Source organism: Oncorhynchus keta, chromosome 9 (genome assembly GCF_023373465.1).
Source record: "Oncorhynchus keta strain PuntledgeMale-10-30-2019 chromosome 9, Oket_V2, whole genome shotgun sequence".
Lineage (NCBI taxonomy): Eukaryota > Metazoa > Chordata > Actinopteri > Salmoniformes > Salmonidae > Oncorhynchus > Oncorhynchus keta.
Window position 1 is genome coordinate 31,995,697 of NC_068429.1, and position 13,952 is coordinate 32,009,648.

Below are 13,952 nucleotides of genomic sequence, written 5' to 3' on the forward strand. Positions count from 1 at the left end.
TCTTCCAGTTGAGGGGGATTCTGGGTGTCCTAGTCCAGATGGGTTCCAAGACCTGCCCAAGAAACAGCTGCGGCGCCCACAGGAAGACGACAGAAGGAGAAAGGAACAAGGAGCTCCTGTAAGTTGACAGAACATTCAAAATAGCCTAGAGTATAGACCCAGTTTTGAGTAAAATCTAAATAATTCCAAATCAAAGTTTATTTGTCACGTGCACCGAATACAACAGGTGAAATGCAACCTTACAGGCTCTAACCAATAGTGCAAAAAAAGGTATTTAGGTGAACAATAGGTAAGTTAATGAAATATAGTGACAGTAAAAAGACTGGTTATATACAGTAGAGAGGCTATAAAAGTAGCGCGGCTACATACAGACACCTGTTAGTCAGCCTGATTGAGGTAGTATGTACATGTAGATATGGTTAAAGTGACTATGCATATATGATGAACAGAGTAGCAGTAGCGTAAAAGGGGTTGGTGGGTGGCTTGACACAATGCAGATAGCCCTGTTAACCAATGTGCGGGAGCACTGGTTGGTCGGCCCAATTGAGGTAGTATGTACATGAATGAGAGATAAACAGAGAGTAGCAGCAGCGTAAAAAGAGGGTTGGGGGGCACACAATGCAAATAGTCTGGGTAGCCATTTAATTACCTGTTCAGGAATCTTATGGCTTGGGGGTAAAAACTGTTGAGAAGCCTTTTTGTCCTAGACTTTGTACTCCGGTACCGCTTGCCATGCGGTAGTAGAGAGAACAGTCTATGACTGGGAAGGCTGGGGTCTTTGACCATTTTTGGGCCTTCTTCTAACAACGTCTGGTATAGAGGTCCTGGATGGCAGGTAGCTTACCCCCAGTGATGTACTGGGCCGTACGCACTACCCTCTGTAGTGCCTTGCGGTCAGAGGCTGAACAATTGCCATACCAGGCAGTGATGCAACCAGTCAGGAGGATGCTCTTGATGTTGCAACTGTAGAACCTTTTGAGGATCTCAGGACCCATGCCAAATCTTTTTAGTTTCCTGAAGGGGAATAGGCTTTGTCGTGCCCTCTTCATGACTGTCTTGGTGTGTTTGAACCAGTCTAGTTTGTTGTTGATGTGGACACCAAGGAACTTGAAGCTCTCAACCTGCTCCACTACAGCCCCGTCGATGAGAATGGGGGCGAGCTCGATCCTCCTTTTCCTGTCATGCACAATCCTCTCCTTAGTCTTGGTTACGTTGAGAGATATGTTGTTATTCTGGCGCCACCCGGCCAGGTCTGAGTTCCTCCCTATAGGCTGTCTCGTCGGTGATCACTGTTGTCGTCTGCAAACTTAATGATGGTGTTAGAGTCGTGCCTGGCCCTGCAGTCATGGGTGAACAAGGAGTACAGGAGGGGACTGAGCACGCACCCCTGGGGAGCTCCAGTGTTGAGGATCAGCGTGGCAGATGTGTCGCTACCTACCCTCACCACCTGGTGAGAGGTAGGATCCAGTCGCAGAGGGAGGTGTTTAGGATCCTTAGCCAGGAAGTCCAGGATCCTTAGCTTAGCGATGAGCTTTGCGGGTACTATGGTGTTGAACGCTGAGCTGTAGTCATTGAATAGCATTCTCACATAAGTGTTCCTTTTGTCCAGGTGGGAAAGGGCAGTGTGGAGTGCAATAGAGTGCATCATCTGTGGATCTGTTTGGGCGGTATGCAAATTGGAGTGGGTCTAGGGTTCCTGGGATAATGGTGTTGCTGTGAGCTGTTACCAACCTTTCAAAGCACTACATGGGTATGGACGTGAGTGCTACGGGTTTATAGTCATTTAGGCAGGTTGCCTTTGTGTTCTTGGGCACAGGGACTATGGTGGTCTGCTTGAAACATTTTGGTATTACAGACTCAATCGGGGACATAATTGCTAATGGATTCATGCAAGCAACGATACGTCTTTAACAACATACTGTTTTTTCCTAAATATCTCAATCATATGTTATGTTAAGTACAGTTGTACATGACTTGAGGTGCTGTGTTGTACTTAATCTATGGGGGAAAAAAACATTTCTTTGCCACACTGCAGGTTCCAGTAAAAAACAGACCGATCACCTCCAAGATGCCCCCGCGGTTTGCCAAGAAGCAGGGTGGCATGACCATTGATCAGCCAGAAGAGGGACTCTCTGCCAACAACCTGGGCACAGATATCTGGGAGACTAACAGCTCAGGTAGGAATAGGGGCAACACCCCAGCCTTCACACACCTCATCTTCCACCCCATCTGATAACTGTTTCCCATACTCAGCTTTTCCCTCCAAACTACATAGGAACATTCTTGTGCTGTCAACTGTATAACATAATACATTGGTTCTATGGTTCTATTCCTTCCCTCAGCTCTCTCAATCCAGTCATCTAGAGGAGATACGTGGACCAAGCAGGTCTCCTTCACAGGCAGCGAGCCCAACTCGGAGGATTCTGACGCGGGCCCTGAGCAGAGCAAGGAGCAGCACAAGCCCGGTCCCATCGGCAACGAACGTTCACTCAAGCACCGCAAGGGCTCGGAGGGTGTGGAGCGTCTGGAGGGGAGGCCCATCACTCCCGTCAACGGCGTGGACCTCCACGTGGACACGGTGCTGCCAGTGCCACCCATCGAGTTTGGTGTCAGTGCCAAGGACTCTGACTTTAGTCTGCCACCCGGTTCCACCCCAGTGCCCGTGTCCAACCCTGTCACCAAGCTGCAGGACGCCCTCGTTAGCAATGTGAGTACAAATACACTGAGTTCAACTGGATTCCCATTGTCACCTCATGATTATAAGGTGGGCTATTAAAAGGAATCCTTCAAGTGCTACACTTGAAGTGGCTTGATAAAATAAATATCATAAATGAGATGTAAAATGGACAAAGGATGTTATTGGCTAGTTGTTGATGTGTATAACCTTTGTGTGTGTGTGTAGCCGGCCCTGACCCAGGCCATTCCCATGCTGCGTAGAGACCACCTGCAGCCTGGCATCAACCTCAACCCCATCTCTTTCCCCAGTGCTGACCTCACACTCAAGGTACACACCCCACTGCCTCACACTCTCCACACTCCAGACATCTCTAAACACTAGTCTTAAATAAATGTAATTCTCAGTTACCTACCTGCCAAGGGTTTGATCAAATAAACGTTAGTAAACACAAAAGTTTTTGTGTAATTTCACCGACCATTTCTATCCCTTCGTCCCATCTTTCTCAGATGGAGTCGGCCCGTAAGGCGTGGGAGAACTCCCAGTCTCTCCCCGAGCAGGGCTCTCCTGGTGGGGGTGCCTCTGGCGCCCAGCCCCCTTGCAGCGTGGGCTCCTCCAGCGGGGTGAGCTACAGCTCTTTCGGAGGGGTGTCCATGCCCCCCATGCCCATTGCCTCCGTGGCGCCTTCCATGTCCATGCAGGGTAAGAGGACACTCTCACATTAAACATTGACATTATTGCTATATTTGCCAAAAGACTATGCGTTGTATGAAATGTAAATCTGTGCATTATTATTATACCTTTGAAATAACAATTGTATTTCCGTCTCTGTAGGTAACCATGTCCCCCCGCTGTATCTGGACGGCCATGTCTTTCCCAGCCAGCCTCGGCTGGTGCCCCCAACCATGACCCAGCAGCAGAGCTACCAACAGGTACTACACTTACAAGTATAGGGTCTTACAGGATTTTATTCCAATTATTTTTCTTCTTTATATACACTACCGTTCAAAAGTTTGGGGTCACTCGGAAATGTCCTTGTTTTTGACAGAAAATCACTTTTTTTTGTACGTTTAAAATAACATCAAATTGATCAGAAATACAGTGTAGACATTGTTAACGTTGTAAATGACAATTGTTGCTGGAAACAGCTGATTTTTAATGGAATATCTACAGAGGCCCATTATCAGCAACCATCACTGCTGTGTTCCAATGGCATGTTGTTTTAGCTAATCCAAGTTTAGAATTTTAAAAGGCTAATTGATCATTAGAGACAACCCTTTTGCAATTATGTTAGCACAGCTGAAAACTGTTGTCCTGATTTTAAAGAAGCAATAAAACGGTCCTCCTTTAGACTAGTTGAGTATCTGGAGCATCAGCATTTGTGGGTTTGATTACAGGCTTAAAATGACCAGAAACAAATAACTTCTATTCTTGTTCTGCGAAATTAAGGCTATTCCATGTGAGAGATTGCCAAGAAACTGAAGATCTAGTACACTGCTGTGTACTACTCCCTTCACAGAACAGCACAAACTGTCTCTAACCAGAATAGACAGAGGAGTGGGAGGCCCCGGTGCACAACTGCGCAAGAGGACAAGTACATTAGTGTCTAGTTTGAGAAACAGACGCCTCACAAGTCCTCAACTGGTAGATTCATTAAATAGTACCCGCAAACCACTGGTCTCAACGTCAACAGCGAAGAGGCGACTCCTGGATGCTGGCCTTTTGAAATGATTAACTTGGATTAGCTAACACAACGTGCCATTGGAACACAGGAGTGATGGTTGCTGATAATGGGCCTCTACGCCTAAATAGATATTCCATAAAAAATCTGCTATTTCCACCTACAACATTTAGAATGTCTACACTGTATTTCTGATCAATTTGATGTTATTTTAATGGGGGAAAAATGTGCTTTTCTTTCAAAAACAAGGATACTTCTAAGTGATCCCAAACTTTTGAACGTTAGTGTAAAAATATATATATATATATTTTGGGCAATAATCGGTGCCTCCTGGATTTCAATTTTTTTGTGATACATGCCAAAAGTGCTTGATTTTTGCTGAGACATTTTGCATGGCAATTTGTGATATGTCCAATTTGTCACAAATGCACTGGTGGGGGAGGGTAAACTGTAATATTATAATTCACTCCTTCCTGTGTGTGCACGCAGGCGGCCGCGGCTGCCCAGCAGATCCCCATCTCCCTACACACCTCTCTGCAGGCCCAGCTCGGTCTCCGGGGAGGCCTTCCCGTCTCCCAGTCCCAGGAGATGTTCAACTCCATTCCCTCCTTCAGGTCCCAGGTGTACATGCATCCCAATCTATCTCAGCCTAACCCCATGGTGCTGTCAGGCGGTGGCCCCCTGAAGGGGCCCTATTCGGCCTTCCCGGGCATGCAGCCATCGGACATGGTCAAGCCCCAGTCGGGCTCCCACTACCAGCCCATGAACGGCAGCCAGGCCATGGTCTACGACGGCCAGATGAACCAGGGCCCTGGCATGAGCTCCTCCCAGCTCATAGACTCCCAGCTCATCCAGGTAAGGGGAACAACTCTGTCAGTGGCACACTTAGTTTGAAGGAACAGTTTACTTGGCTTCTAATGGAAACATTATACTCTCTTCATTCAATGTTTAAAAGGCCCGAACAATGATCCTTCCGCTCTCTCTCTCGATCCAGGTGACCATGCCCTTGCCGGGCTCCCAGCTGCGTTATGGCTCTGCCCAGCAGCACCTCATCCTGCCCCAATCCATCCAGCTCCAGCAGGGCCAGAACCTCTCCGTCGGAGCTGCCCGCAGGATGCTCCCCCCTGGCTCCCAGCCCCCTGTCATGACCGGCAGTAGAGAGGTGAGCTCTACAGACCCACCAAGTGTCCCTTCCAACAATGTTACAGCTTAACTACGCTAATGATTGGTAAATGTTAGCTTTAGGTTGGATTTGGAAACATTTCATGAATAAACAAACAAAAATGCACGTTGAATTTAGTGAAACCCATCCCTTTGAAATAGAAGGGATAGTTCACCTAAATTACAAAATTACTTGATTTTTTTGCAGAATTTCCCAATGTCTACTGGTCCGTATACTACTTACAAGGTAAGGAACAACTGTAGTGAATTTGTCATTTGGGTGAACTATCACTTTAATGTCACAACATTTCATAGATTGCATTGAGATGTTCTTACTTGTATATTTAATGGGGATGTTTGTTTGTTGTCCTTCTCCAGACCTCCCAGATGGAAAAGATAGGCTTCCAGTTCTCTGACAAGCCCAATCACTCCCAGGGCATGCCTGGAGGATACAACAGGTGAGCAGGAACAGCGAAGTGTCACCTTGAAACTTATGTTTAATCACAAAACGTCTTCTCTTAGTTCATATCCTTATAAACGTCTTCATTTTATTGTAACATGCCAAAGGATTCTACATGGTTCGCTGCCAGTAAAATGTTTAGACTTGTCAAGAAACTGACAGCACAGCTGCATTTACTTTTAGTTTTCTTCTAGTTTGTCCAATATTTAAAAAAACATTTAGTGATCATATAATGGCATTAAAGTGATGATATAGATGTAATTGGAAGCCAATGGTAAACCTATATTTTTCCCTCTCTCCAATCAGACCAGGGTCTGCCAGCCCCAGTGGGAAGCAGTCTGGCCCCGTGGGCCCTCTGCCTGGGCATTACAACCAGCAGGTATGACCCAACACAGTCATACACACATTAGGTACATACACGCACCTTGGTAGTACTAGTTACTGTTCACATTCTACAATCAACAACTAGGTCAACTGACAATCAAGGTTCTCCAGTGCACTTCACACACTCTCATACACACAAACACAATTTTACAGGCACTTTTACAGGGTCTTACAGTAGTAGGTACCCCCCACCCCCACCCCACCACACACAAACGGTCCTGACACATAATCCCAGCTGCCCATACACACTCATATAGCCTCCCCCTCCCATTTCATTGGAAACAGAAGACCTCATCCATGCAGGCCGTTCAGCAGCGAGGCTGGGCTTGCAGTGGCCCTGGCCTGACCTGTAGTTGCTGCTACAGAGACCCGGCCACCGGCTGGTATGAGGCCCTGCTGTGCCCCCTACACGGCAAGGTTATAGAAACCTCAACTCAATCATTCTGCTTGTTCAAATCACTGTGATGTTGCACCACTTGAATGACTAATCAGTTTTGACATGCAGCTTCCCTGAACTGCTCTGGCACAATGGCCTCTCAAGACCTTAGTGTACGTTTGAGTCACGAGCATAAAGCAATTTGATGAAGTCTGGAAAATATTTGTAGCTTTGCACACATCTCCTCAACCCCCTTAATATTTGCATAAAGAAGAATACCCATGCATATATACTGATACGTGTTGCCATGCTAACAGTGTGTGTGTGTTCCACCAGGTCCCCCCTCCCCAGGGCAGCATGGTTATGCACATGCGTCCCCCTACCACCGGCCCCTTTCCCACCCCCATCCAGAGACCTGTCATGCAGGTCAACAAGACAGTCATCATCCGCTCCCCCCCTTACCCCAATCCCGGGCGCGAGCCACCCCACTCCAGCCCCCCCTCGGCCCCTGAGCCCACTGTCAAGGGGCCGGAGGATGGCATGAAGGTGAGCCACCCACTGTAAATATAGGTAATTAGATTTTTATCCATTTCGTTTTTTGTTTTTTTTCAATCCAATGTATGAAATCAAAGCCATATATGAAGAGAGTTTGGTAGTTGCCGTTTCCATCGATTTTGACCTCAATTAATTTTGATTGGTTAAAGTCCACTGTCAGCACCTCAACTCTCCATGTCTGTTAAGAAGCAACTAGTGTCTAGTTGTCAAAGTTGCCCTGAACAGACTATATATGGCTCTGAATGAAGTCAACTGGATGCACTGCTATGAACTATTGTAATTAATAATGAACATATTGTGTCATAACCAGTAATATGGTACTTGAGGTAAAAAAAAAATCATCACAAGATTAACTTGTCTTTAAACTTACCTAGGGAACTGTATTTAATCAAATGGTGCTCATAGACATGGGTAGCCTAATCTTGTAGGCACGTAGTATCATTTACTAGTATATTTGGATAGGGACAAGTACAAAGACATTGAACAAACAATCGTGTGATGCATTGCAGGAGTGTTTCTAGTTTATGGTAATTTAACACCCGTGTCTAGATGGCCATTTATGGAAACAAAAGGAAAGAAATACAAAATCACATATCAGTACATTATCACAATTATATGCACAAAACAAATTACACATACAATCCCATATCATTACATGAACACAATTAAATGCACAAAGAAAATGTCATGGGTGATAAATAAATGCTGTAAATCAAATGTCATACATATTTACCTCTAATATTTAATAATATACAACTTGGATGTAAGAGGGTCATGTTCTTTACACACAGCAAGCAGTTCTTACATGAATGCTCTGGTGTTTCTTTTGAAATGTTACACAAATACTGTATTAATCTTCTCCCGTGCATAATACTTGTAGCAAAACAAAAATGATGCTTGATAATAGCTTTTTTTCTAATGGTGTCTAATTCTTGCTATTAGACCGTTTTGAAATTAGATTGTTTTAACTATTTCCGTCCTTGGTGACATTAGTGTTATTGTTTTGTTGTCCACTTGAAAAAGATATGAAATGTTATCCATGCGTTTCTCATGTGTGTGTTTTAGAGTAAAGCCCTGCGAAATGAGCGCCAGCTGGTGGGTGAGGGGAAGGCACTGTCGTGGGGCCTGATGACCAGCACACTCCAGGAGTCCCTTCCTGGCTGGCAGGGCAAACCAGCACCATGCACCTGAGCCATCAAACCCCAGGCTGTCAAAGTGGAGGGCAAGGCATGGCAACGGACCTTCAACCTCCACCCAACCTGCCCCTGGAAGACACAACCCCGTGCACCCTCTTTCGACCCACCTACCAGCCTCTATTGCCAACCCCCAGATCGGGCGCCAAACTAAGGAGCAAGCAGGCATACTGTACCAACTCCCCAAACTATCAGAACCGGACACTTATTATTATTATTAAACACCGTGTGTGTGTGTGTGTGTGTGTGTGTGTGTGTGTGTGTGTGTGTGTGTATAAGCAGACTCAAGGTTCTCCTTATTTATTAACATTGTCCTTTTTCGAGAGAAGAACGGTAACAAAAAAATCTGAAATAAATGCACGTTTTCTGTGTTGCTCTGCATCCAAAAAAGGAAACGAACAGCTCCTGCAGATAGTTCACACCTAGTTCACCCCGTTTTTGCCACACTACTTTTTTGGACTATAGCCCAGTAGAGGAGGCAGACACTTGACATGTCACCACAAGAAATCAAATCTGTAAGCGTAAAAAACAAATGTGTCCTTTTCCTTCACTTTTTGAAGATTTTTGCTGGTAGTTTTAATTTTTTTTTTTAAAGTAATCATCGCCTGTTTGCTCTATTGTTAAAGGACTTCAAAGACAGATTTTAAGGACATCATTGTGTGTAAACATGGAAAGGTGTGAATTGGGGCGTGTCGCCCTCAGAGACCCCTGGGGTACTTCACACAGCTCGTGAACTGTGACAAAACTGCTTCGATTTTTAGAAAATGTTTCCGTTATTTTTTTTGAATGCTGTTTTTTTGCTTTTGTTTTGTCTCTTCTCTCTCTCTCTCCTATGTGTTTTTGTAAACAGAAGCAAAAACTAGGACATTTTAGAGAAATCATCATCTTGCCTCATTTGAAGCTATCCTAGCGTTGATGCAGTGTGTGCATGTGATGTGCTGAATGTGTGTTAATCGTAGAGCCTAATTCAGGACCCTATCGCAACATTTCAAAAGACAGCAGACACTGCTGCTGTAGTGTGAGGTTTTGATCAACCGAGCTGGCAAAAAATGTGGTTTATTCTATAGTGTTACGGCGTATCTATAGTGTTTGGGAGTGACGACGGGCTTCAATGACTTACTGTACGATCTCAACAGCTGATTGAAATGTTGCTTTTTATTGCTATCCTTTTGGTTGTAATGAGTTGCTGAAATCTGAATTCACATCTGATACATGTCAAGTGCTTTTATATTCCCTCTCCTATAGTGTTTTTGCTTTTGCTCCTAGAGCTATTTAACACTTCTCTATTGTTTGTTTTTTTGAACACAACTCGATGGAAAGGTGGAGGGGTTAGTGAAGGAATGAGTAGGCACACCTCTCTAGTGAACATTCAGCACCATGTAAGGCCTCTGGGGTGGCGCTAGCAATAAACGCAGCCTAACTCTCAATCAGGGTCCAAATATCTATTTTTATGTTATAATTTCACGACAAAAAGAGGGTGTTTAGAATTGCTTGATGAATTGATGTACTTTCTTCGCGTAGGTTTTTTGGTGAACGCTGCAGTTGTTTTGGGCTCTCTGAAGAAGGAAATATTAAAGCATTTTTGTTAGAAAAATAATATGAACTGTTGGCATCTGTGATTAAAAAAAAAGGGGGGCACTCATTTTGAAACTTACTATTCCAATGTCATAACTGGTTATAAATGTTTCTGCGTATTAATGCTCCATGACACTACAAAATGTTCAGACTCGTCTTTTATGGCAGTGTTTCACTGACGTCTGTACATGATGCATACCTGTTCAACTATATTCAGAGTTACGGTCAGTCGGGGAGGGTGGGAGTCTAAAATCATGTTTGAGTCATGTATTGTATCACTAATAAAAGGGTAAGTGTTTCAAAGGTCACTATGATGTTCTCACAGGGTGGACTGCTTTCACTTGTGGATTGGCTTATTGCCCATCTCTACTGTGCTTTTTGGACAGACTGGAAGGTGTACACTGAAACGTCTTATACACACATGAGAAACCTAATTTGGTTTCCGCCTGCTCTCGTCTTCACTCATTACTGTACCTACACCAAGATATCGTCCTGATGCTTTTTTTGTTGGTACTTTTAGGATACATATTTCATTTGTCAGAGGACCTGCTCACTCTGGAACTGATCATACTGTCTATTTATCCTACCTGATGTTTATCCTTTCAGATATGTGATCATAATCGCCCTTTCCTTATTGAGAGAAAAAATAAAGCAGTTGTGCTTTTTCAAAACCCTTGTCCTTGTTAGATTTGAATTCAAGTCTGTCAATTGGATGAGCAATGTATTGGCTTGTGGGGAATATATATATATATATATACACACACACATTTATTGGTAATTTTACTGTCTCCTATCATTATACAACGGGACAGAATAATCAACCCATCTAATGGAGACAGCGGGAAACGGGTGGACCCGAGGCCGAGTCCTAAGAGCACTTCACCATCCTCTTCCGCTCGGTGTTTGATCATCCTGTGGAGTGCCTACTCAGACTACACCTGGGATCTAGGACCCCCTCAGAGTTCGCCCTGGAGTTCCGGACCGTCGCGGCCTCCATCGGATGGAACGAGTTGACTTTGATCACCGTTTTACGCAGCGGACTGCGGGAGGAGGTACAGATGGAGTGAGCCTGCCGTGATGATAACCTGTCACTCGACCAGCTCATCAGCATGGCGATCCGGTTGGACAACCTCCTGTGGTCCCGACGACCTGCGTGGAATCCGGAGCCCATGGCTACACCTGCTCTGTGGCCAGAGCCGATGGAGGTGTGCTCTTCACTTTTACCCGAGGCAGCGTTTAGGAGAAGGAAGAATCTGGGCCTCTGCTCCTACTGTGAAGGGGTAATTTATCCCCGACCTGCCCTCTATCCACTAATAGGCGAGGAGGTGACAAGCCAGGGAATTGCCCTGCTCCAACCCAGGGAGGATGCAAGATTTCTGTCAACTCAACCAGTGTGTTTTCCCATTAGATTCCTTGAATATCCTAGCCCCTCACTCCCGTTAGCTCTGATTGATTCCGGAGCTGCCGGGAATCTTTTAGCTCACCGGCCTCTGCATTACGCATTCCTTTGGTTCCCTTACAGTCACCCATTCCGGTTCAAGCCCTGGATATTCGTCCAATAGGGACAGGGCTTGTACATCACATCACTGTTCCCGTTTCTCTGCTGACTCATAACAATCATTTAGAACAGATCACCTTTTTGATTATAGACACTCCCACGCATCCCGTTGTTTTAGGTCTCCCCTGGTTGAGTTGGCATAACCCCGTTATTTCGGGGTCCGAGAGGAGACTGTTAAGAAGAAAGATGGGGGACTGCACCCCTGCATTGATTATCGAACAACTGAAAAAAGCCACCATTATGTTCAGCTATCCTTTACCCCTTATCCCAATCATCATCGAACAAAAGCACGGGGCACAGTACTTCACGAAACTGGACTTGAGGAGTGCCTACAATCTGGTGCGCATTCGTGCAAGCGACGAATGGAAAATGGTATTTTCCACGACCACGGGGCATTACGAGTATCTCGTAATGTCGCCTCCTTCCTCTGAATGGGCTCCCGTCGGCCATGCAAACTGCGGAGGCTCTTTTTATGCATGTCTTCTGGCACTACGGGATCCCGGAGGACATTGTGTCAGATCGTGGCCCTCATTTCACCTCACGCGTATGGAAGGCGTTCATGGAACGCCTGGGGGGGGGTCATGGTTAGTCTCACCTACGGGTACCATCCTCAAGCAAATGGGCAGGCGGAGAGGGTCAATCAGGAAGTGGGCAGGTTCCTGAGGTGTTACTGTCAGGCCCATCCGGGGGAGTGGGTGGATTTTCTACCTTGGGCAGAATTCCCTTCGCCACTCCTCCACTAACCTCACCCCAACACGCACTGGAAAGGAGTATCAGCCGGCCCTGGCAACTTGGCATCCGAGCCAGACCGAGGCCCCTTGGTGGACGAGTGTTTTCGGTTGGCTGAGGAGATCTGGAACACTGCACACAATCGTCTCCAGCGGGCCGTGCGTCGGCACAAGGAACAGGCTGACCGCCACCGCAGTGAAGCAACTGTTTTCTCTCCAGGTGACTGGATATTGCTCTCCACCCAGAACCTGCCCCTCTGCCTGCCCTGCTGGGTGCTGAGCACGCGGTTTGTGGGGCCATTTAAAGTCATGAGGAGGGTTAATAAATGAATGTACCATTTGCAACTCCCTGCTGATTATCGCATTAACCCAACTATTAATTTGTCTCTCATCAGGCCAGTGGTGCCTGGTCCCCTCGCTGAGGCAGGACCCAGTGATGCCCTGCCTCCTCCTCTGGACATCGAGGGAGGTCCGGCGTACTCGGTCCGTGAAGTCCTGGATTTGAGGTGTTGGACGGGGCTTCACCAGTACCTCATCGACTGGGAGGAGTATGTGTGGAAGGGTACCAAATAATGCCTGCAGCATTGACAGTCCCCAAGAAGTTAGTGGCCTTCATCATTCTTAAATGGAAGAAGTTTGGAACCACCAAGACTCTTCCTAGAGCTGGCCGCCCGGCAAGACCGAGAAATCGGGGGAGAAGGGCCTTGGTCAGGGAGATGACAAAGAAACCCGATGGTCACTGACAGAGCTCCAGATTTCCTCTGTGGAGATGGGAGAACCTTCCAGAATTCAACCATCTCTGCAGCACTCCACCAATCAGGCCTTTATGGTAGAGTGGCCAGACTGAAGCCACTCCTCAGTAAAAGGTACATGACAGCCCGCTTGGAGTTTGCCAAACGGCACTGAAAGACTCTCAGACCATGAGAAATAATATTCTCTGGTCTGATGAAACAAAGATTGAACTCTTTGACCTGAATACCAAGCGTCACATCTGGAGGAAACATGGTACCATCCCTACGGTGAAACATGGTGGTGGCAGCACCATGCCGTGGGGGTGTTTTTCCGCAGCAGGGACTGGGAGACCAGTCAGGATCGAGGGAAAGATGAACGAAATAAAGTACAGAGAGGTCCTTGATGAAAACCTGCTCCAGGGTGCTCAGGACCTCACACTGGGGCGAAGGTTCACCTTCCAATAGGACAATGACCCTAAACACACAGCAAAGACAACGCAGAAGTGGCTTCGGGACAAGTCTCTGAATGTCCTTGAGTGGCCCAGCCAGAGCCCGGACTTGAACTGAAAAAAGGTTCTGAATACTTACAGTTGAAGTCATAAGTTTACATACACTTTAGACAAATACATTTAATCTCAGTTTTTCACAATTCCTAACATTTAATCATAGTAAAAATACCCTGTCTTAGGTCAGTTAGGATCACCACTTTATTTTAAGAATGTGAAATGTCAGAATAATAGTAGAGTATTCAGCTTTTATTTATTTCATCACATTCTCAGTGGGTCAGAAGTTTACATACACTCCATTAGTATTTGGTAGCATTGCCTTGAAATTGTTTAACTTGGGTCAAACGTTTCGGTTAGCCTTCCACAAGCT

General features: G+C 45.9%; 1 protein-coding gene across 1 annotated transcript in view; it reads left to right on the forward strand.

Moving 5' to 3' along the window:
• Positions 1–10,730, forward strand: part of LOC118387558 (protein PRRC2B) — a 33,689-nt gene extending 22,959 nt beyond the window's left edge. The window contains 14 exon segments of the mRNA XM_035776032.2: positions 9–118; positions 2,036–2,177; positions 2,343–2,707; positions 2,903–3,004; positions 3,184–3,376; positions 3,509–3,606; positions 4,845–5,210; positions 5,350–5,517; positions 5,725–5,763; positions 5,895–5,974; positions 6,283–6,355; positions 6,646–6,777; positions 7,073–7,282; positions 8,357–10,730. Coding sequence (XP_035631925.2) covers positions 9–118; positions 2,036–2,177; positions 2,343–2,707; positions 2,903–3,004; positions 3,184–3,376; positions 3,509–3,606; positions 4,845–5,210; positions 5,350–5,517; positions 5,725–5,763; positions 5,895–5,974; positions 6,283–6,355; positions 6,646–6,777; positions 7,073–7,282; positions 8,357–8,482 — 2,204 coding nt within the window. The 3' untranslated portion in view covers positions 8,483–10,730.
• The last annotated feature ends 3,222 nt before the right edge of the window (positions 10,731–13,952 follow it).